The following is a 12339-nucleotide window of genomic DNA, read 5'->3' on the forward strand; positions in this document are numbered from 1 at the left end:
ACATAATGTGTTGACAATTCTTAAAACTTTATATAAATAAAGACAAATATTTTGTTTTTTATTTTAAATATAATTATCTTAAATTATTATTCAAACATTAATATTATTATATTTTATAATAAAATTTATATAAAATAAATATAAAGTAATAATAACAAGATTTGTTTAAATCAAGTAAAAATTCAAAATAATTATATTTTAATATTATATATTTTAAAAATTGTTTTTATATGAATAACATTTATTATATGATAAAATTGTTAATAACATTTRTAAATCATACAYTAGTACTTTAATATATTTTACATTCATATAATTTATTTTGTTTTTCATTAGTTTTGTTTTAATAATTATCAATGCAAATCTTTGGTGGTAATTTTTTTATTTTATTTTATATAATAAATACAATTATAGATTAATAATTAATTAATTTTTCTAACTATTAATTARTGGAATTTTATTTAAAATTTAAAATAATCATTTTTTATTTTACAATAATTTTCCTGTCCTTCACTAATAATAGAATATTAATTAAAATTAAATATATTATAGAAATATTTTATATATCAGACACACATTAGTACATTATTTTGCAATTATTTGTGTATTAAATACTCGTCTTATGATTTTATAAATATTTAATAATATAAATAATTTAAATAATAGTTGTTGTTTAAAAGTAGATAAAAATGATATTAAAATCCATAATTATTTGTATTTTATTTATAAAATTATCAAAAGGTAAAGTATGACATTTTTATTAATTAATTTACTTTTGATACATTATATATATATATTAATTTTTTATAACATACTATATATATAGTAAATAATGATTTCATTATGGATTCAACTGATCTCCAGAAGCGCATCAGTGAGTTGTTTAAACTTAATGAAACYCAATTGATTGATAGGATCACGAGTGACATCCAATTAGTGGACTCGGCTTTAAATGAAAGGCTAAATCAAACACATGAGCTCATTGTGTATTCAAGACTTAACCGCAAGATATTAGCGTTTTATAAGGAGTTTCGCATTGAGTTTGAGAAAATGTTTGCCAAACTAAAGGAACCGTTGAAAAGGAAAGCCTTTTTAGTCAGATTGGCGACTATAACGACAACTATGGCTTACGATGAGAACTGGAGGTCTCATAACATGTATTACTTTATTGTCAATACTGACCAATCATTAAATGAATTGCAACAAACATTTAGACTTTATATGCTTGAGATGAACAAAGTATTAACAAAAATTAATMAAAATAATTATCAACAAAAACAATGGTTTTGGTATCACTTCTATAACCGAGTAAGTAATCTATGGATTAATTAATTTAAAATTATAGTTTTATGTATTTATAGAATATTTCAAAAATATTATTTTTATAATTTATTAATGAATAATAAATAGAAACCAAAATAATTAAACTCAATTTAAGATGATTTCAATCAATTACAGTAATTTAATATCATTCAAATTTACTGAAATTTACAGAAAAATAAAAAACATTTTTATTTAAATTATAAGTATTGGTTAGAATTTTTCATAGTTGACATAGGCTTATAGATTTTAATCATTTTATTGAATTAAAATTCATTTTTATTAAAGTTTAATTAAATAATAAATTCATTTGTATTTATTACTGTATATTATTATAAAATTTGTTAAAATATTTTATTATTAAGTTTAGATATGAAATTCAATTAGTTTATGTATAAGTAGATTTTGAATGTGTTAGAGATTAGTTTAGGGCTAATATTTTTTAGATATAGTTTTTACATTTTTACTATTATAAATTAATTTTATAAAACAYATCCAAAACTATTATTACATATATCATATAACTTAATAGACAAACACATTACAACAAACAGACCATACAGTCTCTAAATTAATGTTAATTATATTTTTTTTATTTAAATTAATTGAATTTTTAAACATTTTACTCATAGCTGACAGCATTTTATACGAGAATATTTATAGAGGCGGACATTGAGATACATCTATTGGATAAAAAACAAACGATTAAAACATTAAGTTTATTAAACCGAGAAATCGAAAGACTCTTGTATTTGATATCATTAGAAAAGAAATCAAAAATTATAAGTTTACAAAATATTAAGTAAAATATATATTGTAATCATAAAATTGTTTACATTTCTAATAATAGAGTTTAGATAATATAATCTAAGTTTTAAAAATTATTTATTACACAATTTAAATCCGTATTATGCAGTTATTACACAAATATACACCTTTACATCTATACAGCAATTAACATAAATTTTATTTTTTTTAAAAAAAGATAGTATATAATTGATTATTAAAAAATTATATTAACTTTTAATTAATTAGTTTAATACAATCAAAGAATTCTGAATTTAATTAACATAAATAAAAAACTAGAAAACAAATTAATTTTAAATTTAATATATTATTTGTTTATAGTCTATAATTTAAAATATTTATTAAAATTTATTAAAAAATTATGATAAAGCATTGTTTTTTATTGATTGATTAGTTAGATTTAAATAATTGATTTAAATTAAATTATTGTAAAAAATATAAATTATAAAATTTTTGCAAATAAATTTATATAAAATATTTCACAGATTTTAACCTAAATTTAAATTTAAAAATAATTAGTATATTGTATACAATATTTTATTATAGTGAAACTTATGGTGTACCAGATACTTTTTTGAGTTCATTCATACTTATTTTAATTATAATAATTATTATTATTATTAATACTTTGAAAAAGTTATTTAACCATTTTTAGTACAAATAATATAATATTAAATATTACTAAAATCAAAATTATTTAATTATATTTTGTCAAAAATGTACGAAATATATCGTGTATTGTGTGCGACTATATTTGTGAGTTCAGGTATTCATTATTTTAAAATAAATTATTTTTAATATTCAGTGATATTAGCTATTCATTCAATTGTAGTAATAATATGTGTTAAAATCAAAACCAACCGATTAGTTTTTAGCAACACTGGTAAGGAACCCGATCTGGACTGTGTAAAGAAAGGTATAGATGCTATGCACAGGGAGGCCAGGGTTGAAAAGTCTGGTAAAGACTACAAACTGTTGCTGGAATCGGCACAGCGTAACCTTCGGATGGGAATTGATATGATCCAGAAGCGCAATCAGATCACCAAATTGGACTGTTATTATGATTTCACCAAAAAGTATGGCAATGCTCTCAAACAGATATCCGACGAACTGAAGGACAGACTGGCAAAGGCTTCGACACAAAATGAAAAGTCTGACGCAATTGCATCCATAGCTGCTATGTCTCAGGTTATGAAATGCGATGAAGAGCACCGATTGAAACACATCAATGACTCCATTGATTGCACTCGTATGGAGGAAATGGGATCAGTTGAGGCTAAGTTCAACTCATTATTTAATATATTAAGAGGAAGGATGTGGTTGGGAGGCATTATGGACTCAAATAAAAACAAAGTTATCGATGGAATCATTAACTATGTATTTATTCATATATATTATGATAATATTATTAAATATCAATTAAATATTAATTAAATCAAATAATTCATTTGATAATAGGATCTACAGATCTATAGCAAGATGTACGGCGAGGCCAAGTCATGTGTGTCCAGACAGAGAAAGTCCGACAGATGTCCTAATCTTAAGATACTCGTCGATGAATTGGAAAGATTTTTTAATTTATTTGATTTAATGGATAATTAGTAATAAATATTTGCAAAATAATTTAGACATTAAAAATCATAATTTTTTAATAATGTGATAAAATTGTTAAAATAGATTTTTTTTATATATATAAATAAATATTTAAACATTACAATTAATAAATATAGTTAATAAATGTTTATAAATTGATTATGTTAATGATTGCATATATTTTAATTGAATTGATAGACTACCCAAATAAATAAGTCGTTGTATTTCAATGACAAACTTCTTCAAACACTGACACCTGTTAGCCACAGACTGTCGACTACAACATACCTTTCCCTCTTCATATAAATTGATATATAGTTTTCTTACCTAATAATTCAAACATTTACATACAATAAAATTATTATTAATACAGTATAATAGAAATATGATATAAAAATTAGATATAATATATTATACATCACTAATGATTGCAGCCATTGCCTGATTTTTAATCTTTTGGGTGAATACACCAAAACCGAGAGAACCTTTTAGTACACCAAACAATGTATTGAATTCTTTATTGTTTGCACCGTTAGCTTCTGGTTGGTTACACTTAACCGGTGTATTGATATGTTTTGCTCTCCAGTTTTCATCGCAAATCATTGTTTGACTCAATCCTGCAATTGCTTTAATAGCCGCTGACTTTTCTTTTGCATTTCTAGCCTTCGCTAACCTATCCTTGAGACCAGTTTGAAGAATATTTGATAATTGTTTCAAATATTTTTCATAAAATTTGTAATAACAGGGAAAGTTGTCTTTTTCAGCGTCGACTCTATAATTAACCAATTGATTGCCTTTTTGTAGATTATTTTGTGCCAATTCAAGCAATTGTTGATCATTTAAACCATTGAGTGTCGCACTGCCATCGCTAACACATTTTAGATCTTCTTTGCGATCACTTTTAACTATAGTATAATAACAATAACATTAGTTATTTTAACAAATCTGAAAATACTTTAATTAAATTTAAATTTAAATTGTTTAATTAATTACCAGAAATGATCAGCAACAATTTTATTAATATAATATAAACTTTTAATTTGTTCAAATTATAATATAAAAAAATTGTTAGATTCATTATAATATCTTATTCAACAATTAATCTTAATTAAATTAAATTTAGTTGTATAAAAATTGATGTATAAAAATAGCTTTACAACTATAAAATAATTGTAATTGATATTTATTTATATATCATTTTATTTATATTTATTTAATGACAAGTGATATTATAAAAAATTAAAAATACCAATAAATTTTTAAAAATGTAAGTGTAAAATACGGAATTAATTTTACAAAATATGCTGTAAAACATTGATTAAATAGTTGAACACATTTTTGAACAAATTGTTTACATTGTGGTCAAAAAGATTAGTTTGATTTTAAATCATGAAATTTATTTGATTGGCTGAACATTGATTTTATTTATTTTTTATAATGCACTAATAAATTTAATAATATTGTATTTACTCAGGTATGATTTTTACTAATCAAATAACTATATCATAGGTATTATACAGTATAATGTTAATTTTATCAATTTTAAATTAACTATAATCAATTACAGAACACAATACATTTTATTTAAAAATTATTTATTTAATAAATTACAAAAGATAAATATTTACACAAAAATATTAACAAAATATTTTTAATAAATTTTAGTCAAATATTTTTAATAAATTTTAGTCAAATATTTAATAATCTATTAAAATTAATTTTATATTATTATTTTAGATTTTTAATTTAATATTTTTATGATTTTAATTGTGTATTTATTATATAACATTTAATATATATTTTTATAGCAGTTTATTTGCAGTTTGCTATATTTCTAGAAATTTCAAACTATTGATAAATATTTGAAAAGAAATAAATTTTCGATTATTATTAATAATATTATATATAAAGCAATTAATATAATTCATTTCAATGTATATCATCTCTTCGGGACAAAGAAGTGATTCATTAAAATCCAATAAAAGTGTTTCAATTGACGACAGTTTAAATAGTTGTGACAAATAATGTATTGACGATATATTAGTCAATGAGAGTGATTGAAGTCGTGTTAAATGTCGGAGTATTTTATCAAATAATTTGAAACCAATTGTCTCAATATTTATAGCCAAATGTGTTAATAAATTGCTATCAAATGTTAAGTCATTTAAAATATTATTATTAATGTCATTCATTCCACTGTTAAATAACTCAATTGTCAATCGTTTCAATTGTGAGAAGTGTTTGATTGTCTTATATATAGGCAAACAATAAGACAACTCTTGAAAAAGCAAACGTATTTCCAATGATTTGATATTTGGACACATTTTGGACAGTCTTTGTAAATAAGCATCAATTGAATAGTTTATCCTATTATGAGTATAAGTGGTTAACCACCAGTTAAGGGGTGATTTATATCCATCAAACTTTAATTGTTGTAATCCTTTTAATTTAAACAACTGTTCAAACATCCATTTAATGCAATACTCACTGAAAGACCAGACATATATATCAACACATTTTAGAGTATTTTTATTATTATTTATAATGCATTCAATGATTTTGAGATCACAGTCTGATAACCAAAACACTAGTTTTTCTAATTGTTTGAAATARATTTCTTGTCCATTGAAATAATTTATTAAATATGAAGAATTTAATAAATTTATTTCATTCATATTTGGCATTGATTTCAGATATTTTCCGTTGAAATTTGATTCGTAATACTTATTGTCATAATATCCGTGTTTCTGGATTTTTGATCCAAATTTATTCATGAAATTATCATAAGTTTGTTGATTAATATTACAAAAATTGATGTCAATTGCTTTCAGATAATCACATTCATTGACAATAATGTTAATCATATTATTAGTTGGGTATCCAATGAAAACCAATTCTCTTAAATATCGACACTTTATCAACAATATCTTCAATGCATTTTCATCTGTTAATACTAATTCCCACTTTTTGAATCTATTGTTGCTATTTATGACAATATTATATATATATATAATTATTAATAATTTTATAAACTACTTACTCTATTGCGTGTAACATAAACCCGCCATTAAAGACATGATTATAGACATTGTTAGATATCGTCACAACAAGTTTGAACTGATTTTGATAAACACATCGTTTGAATTGTTTTGAAATGCATTCAAATCGTATTTTATCGGTAAATGAGAGATAACTTACAATCACTTCACACAAGTCATCGCATATGCGATCATCAAATGAGTTACGCATTTCTAACACAATTAATATTAATTATAAAATTAATTTTTTAATAAAACATAACACGTGTTTAATGCTATAATTTTAGATTAAATGCATATTAGAGTCTATTCTCATACTATTTAAGCCCTGTTTCCTAACCAACTCTTTTATACCCTCACAACACTTAAAAGTTAATTTTATAGATTATTAATCTATGCTAAGATCCCATTATTATATTATACTATATATATATTATACTATATATATATTATACTATATATATATTATACTATATATATATTATACTATATATATATTATACTATATATATATATTAAACTTATATATAATTGATACACACTTTCTATATATAAATTATCACTTATATATATATTGTACTATATATATATCTATAATTTTATATATATATATTATTACTAGAGCTATGTTTCTTATACCCGAAACGTTATTATTCATTAAATTGTCGGGAATTTAATATTTATAGAAATATGGCAACATTTTGAATAATTAACGCCTATTATTTTTCTCGATTTTCCCGAATTTTTGTATTTTTTGAGAAAATGAAAAACGCCGAAAAACACTATTATTCATTCGCTAAATATTGATTGACATAACACTTAAATACATATTGAATATATTATGTAATCTAATACAATATTTAATTGAATTATACGATATCTATCAGAGGAAAACACACTTTAGACAATATTTTGCCTGTAGTTTCTTGTATTTAAAATTTAAATTATCACTTACTGTACTATACTGTGACTATATAATGAATAAATCTATAATTTTGATATAATTTGTATTTAATGTTATTACTGTATTACTGTAACATTACCGGTAAATGCAAAAAATATTAAATAATTTATAATTTCAATTTTGCAAGATAATAATACAATATTAAAACATTAAAAGTTATAATATTGACACAAAAACAATTAAATAACATAATATCACAACAATATTAATTATATACCACTTATGATCCTATAAGACACTCAATTGTCTTTATTTATTAATAAAAACATTTACTTCAGAATCTAATAATTATATTCTAAATTTTACTAATTTTTTTTAATTAACTAATTATTAAATAGCAAAATGTTTGTGAAAAATAAACAAATCACAWTTTTTTAGTATTAGTATAAAAATTAAATTATTTATAATTACTAATAAAATATTAATTTTTTATTGTAAACATAATATCGCCGACAAATTGATTGGAGTCGAGTGCGACTATACGATACACTTGACCACAGGTCGGATATTTTAATCGCTGATCGGAATCGCCGTTTAAATAACCCGTTGTGACAAACATTTCATCAAAATTGAGTCCACCAAACACTGGGGTTGTTGTTAATGGACAGGGAATGGACACCGAGTCTACAACATCTCCATTTTGAGGGTCGACACGAAATACTCTACCGTTTGAATACGAACCGATCCATAAATAGCCCGATCTATCAATTGTTAGTCCGTCCGGATAATCATTGACAGTCAAATCTGTGCTATTATTGCCGTCAATTAAAATAGTTTTGTTTGCTTTTTTTAAAAGAAAATAATAAAATTATTAATCAAAAAGTATAATAATCATTGATTTACATACATATTGTTCCCAATTCTAAGTTAAAATCAAATGCATATACTTTGCGATCCTCAGAGTCATTGATAAACATTTGTTTGTTGTCCGGACTCCAAGTCATGCCATTTGTGAGATAAAATCCGTCCGACATCTTAACAAACGATCCGTTTTCCCACTTATAAAGGTTTCCTTTACCCTTAATAACCCCACTCTTGCCCTCCAATACTGTTCCAATCCATAGCCGTCCCAAAGCATCTACTTTTCCATCATTGAATCTTTCTTTACCATTGAGTTGAGGGGCTACTTGTGCCACATAATAACCTTCTTTGGATGTCCAGTTAAATCGTAACAATTTGTTTCGTATGGTCACCAATAGGTCATCTCCATTATCATATGGATGAACCAAACTTATCAAATCGTCAAACTTATGACATTCACTCAGTTTTGTGCTGACATTCAATTGACAGACCTGATAGTCATTGCTGTCAACAAACCATAGCACCTGACGACTATCATCCCAATGCGGACCTTCTCCTAACTTAAATGCATTCAGACTAACAGTGCTTACACTGTAATGTATTTTAGATAAACTTAGACTTAAATTTGATAAAATTAAAACTATAGTCACGATGTACAACATTTTCAAAACAAATGTCAATTATTATAAAAGTTTTAACTATTTATAGATTTAAAATTAATATTAATATAGTTGTAATAGTAATAGTAATAGTTGTCATTTATGTTTGTTAGGTGTGACTATTTTAAACTGTTATATAAAACAGGTAATTTACTATTAATATAAATAGTGAAAGTTATATACAGTGAATAAGCTGTAATAATAATAATATGATATATTAATATTAAAAATAATTTATATGTTATGAAAGGACAAAACCAAGTTTAGTAAACTTATAGACAAATTAACAAATATTTACAAACAATTTATTTATTTAATTATATCATTTTTAGTATTTTATTTTATTATTAACATCCCCTTGTAATATAGCTTAAAAAATAATAATAATAATATTAAAATTGAAAATTTAATCAGTAAAGTCAATAACATTTAATTGGCGTAATAAAAAGATTACAATATTTAAATAACAATTATCAATTAAATTATTTATAAATTAATATAATATTTATATTTACAATATATTAAAATTCAACATTATTAATTAATTTTAAAACATTGTATTAAAAAAGCTGTAAATTTGTAAATATATACTTAAATATATTATATAATTGATTAAAAAATAGTTGAATTGAATTGGCATAATCCGGGTAAATCAGGTAATTCATGATTAGTATAAACACATTTTAAACCTTCACAACAAACTTGTGGGTCACGCGTAAAACCGCCACAAATGGCACCCATTTTACTACATGTTTTTAAACAAACTCCAATAGACTCGGGTTTTTGGGGCATATCATAGACACAAAGCAATTGGTGACCTAAACAGCACTGGTATTGTGGACTTTGGGCACACGTTTGGTTAACATTGCGACATAATTGCACAGTCGACTCAATAGACTGACCATTATCTATAAATAATTCATTTTAATCTAATTTATAAAATAATTTTTTACTTACTTAATGTTATTGAAACAAAAAATATTGTAATTATGGCAATCATAACTAATATTGTTATATTTGTTTCTATAGACTTGACAATGTGTTGTTTCATAAACTATTGTTAAAATAAAATAACTTTTAAAATAAAAACTTACTTTTAAAATAAATTGCTAATAAACTCATTTATTAAAAATAAAATGACAGGTCGTTTGCAATTTTGTTGTTATTTTCCACAATAAAAATACTATTTTTCATAAATATATCTATTTTTAGCAAAATTTCGTGTTTTTATTTACGTTAAGTCACAATAAGTTTAAATTACATGATAACAGTTATTTGATACCCATTTCAAGGTTTTATATGAATTCTAGTTTCGACATAAATATAATACAATACAATACAATACAATACAATACAATACAATATCATATTTTTATTATTTATATATTTTATATTTAAATAACAAAATGTTTATTATTAGTATAAACAATAGATTTGAAAAAAATAATTTATAAATATAAACAAAATTTACTAAATATATCTAATATCTGACTTTTTAATTATTTACTGCTCTTCTAACTTATTTTTATGTCATTAAACTTTTATTTTAAATAAATAATACTAAGAAAATGTGATTTTTATATACTATTTATAAGTAAATGATAAATTATGTTGTAATGTTTTTTAAAATAAAAATTTTGATTAATAATTTATAATTGTAGATTATACTTGTCATTATCAATAAAATTTTATTTAATATTAAATATAATAGTTAACAAAGAGATTTTAGTAAAGAAAAAATGTAATTTTTTCAGATTATTAGTTTTAGTATTTTTATTTTATAAAAAAATATCTTTAAAAAAATCTATAGTTAAAATTATTGAATTGTTACTAATAATTAAGTAAATATTATTTTTAAAATATTATGTAACCAACAATTGTTTATCTATACAGGTGTTACTATTTAAGGTCATTCATATTTGTTTTTACATATACTTATAAAATATTGTAATTATTTTAATTAATAATAAGATTAAATATTCAGATTATTTTATTTTTATTTATAAAAACAATAATTTGTATATAAAAAGTACACTTTTACACAGTATAATCATACATTTATCATTAATTGAATTTAGGAAAAGGGGTGTACCATTATCCGGGTAATTGTACGCTGTTTTTAAAGTAAAGTAAGAAACAGTAAACTATTTTATGATTTTATATTAATGTATTATAAAATGTACCAAAAACTGTAAAATAAGCTAAAAACTGAATGACTACAGAAAAACAATAGTTTTTAAACTAAATATCCATTTCCTGTATATGTGTGGGAAAATCATGACTACCACTGAATGTTTGATCAGTCTATCCTCGAGTGAAGACACTTCTAATGATAAAGTGTTAAGTGATGTTATATCATATAATGATAAACCAATTGTCTCTGAAGTTATTAATACAAATGCTATTAAAAACATAAACGATATAACAGTTTTACCATCGAAGACAAATTAGCTGCGATTGATTGGCACCGAAATAATGGCGAAAATGTATCACAAACTGCAAKAAAGATCACGAATTCGAGACAAAACATAATCAGATGGCTTCGTAAAGAAATAGAGTTTCGTGAACTTGTAAACAACAAAGAAGTCAGTGTACGTCTTCGCAGACGAAAACTTAAGACAAGAATCACGAAATTTCCCGAAATGGAAAACAAACTCATGAATTGGTTCRCAGATCAAAGACATAACAAACTTGCGGTGACTTCAGAGTTACTCAAATTTAAAGCGATTGAGTTTTATGATAACCAATTGAATCAAAAGTTTTGCGCATCAAATGGATGGTTAACTCGATTTTTAGGACGCAATAGACTAATATCACGCGCTATGACAAGTGTTGGCCAAAAAATACCGTCAAATGCTAAAGATATATCATTGTTTTTTCTCAAATACTGACAAATTTAGAGAGAAAAACAAAAGTAATGTTGATCGTGAGCAGATCTTTACGGTTCCGATAGGCCTCTCTGTTTGCCACACCAGGCGCAAAGACTCACATGTGTGGTCTATGGCKCTGATAACACCGRGGAATGGACTTTGCCGTCGGCTCTCCAATGAGTAGATTTTAAAAGCCTTTCATAGTTTCTGACGAATTTTCATTCGTCGGAAATCTAATGAATCGTCTATACAATCTACCAATTAATTTGGAAATTCGGGTTACGATC

At 23.3% G+C, this 12339-nt stretch overlaps 2 protein-coding genes across 2 annotated transcripts; one reads left to right on the plus strand and one right to left on the minus strand.

The window, feature by feature from the left end:
• Positions 1 to 8143: 8143 nt before the first annotated feature.
• Positions 8144 to 10468, minus strand: LOC128959966 (regucalcin-like). Its single transcript, XM_054306013.1, has 4 exons — positions 10465 to 10468; positions 9872 to 10090; positions 8570 to 9163; positions 8144 to 8505 (listed from the first exon to the last, which is right to left on the minus strand). Exons 1-4 carry the CDS (start codon positions 10466 to 10468, stop codon positions 8144 to 8146), a joined length of 1179 nt encoding a protein of 392 aa, XP_054161988.1.
• Positions 10469 to 11459: 991 nt separating this feature from the next.
• Positions 11460 to 12073, plus strand: LOC128959975 (uncharacterized). The gene is made up of 2 exons (XM_054306024.1): positions 11460 to 11521; positions 11611 to 12073. Exons 1-2 carry the CDS (start codon positions 11460 to 11462, stop codon positions 12071 to 12073), a joined length of 525 nt encoding a protein of 174 aa, XP_054161999.1.
• The last annotated feature ends 266 nt before the right edge of the window (positions 12074 to 12339 follow it).

This window comes from Oppia nitens, unplaced genomic scaffold (assembly GCF_028296485.1).
Source record: "Oppia nitens isolate AA-2021 unplaced genomic scaffold, nextdenovo-longstitch-racon4-pilon3 scaffold13_pilon_pilon_pilon, whole genome shotgun sequence".
Classification (NCBI taxonomy): domain Eukaryota; kingdom Metazoa; phylum Arthropoda; class Arachnida; order Sarcoptiformes; family Oppiidae; genus Oppia; species Oppia nitens.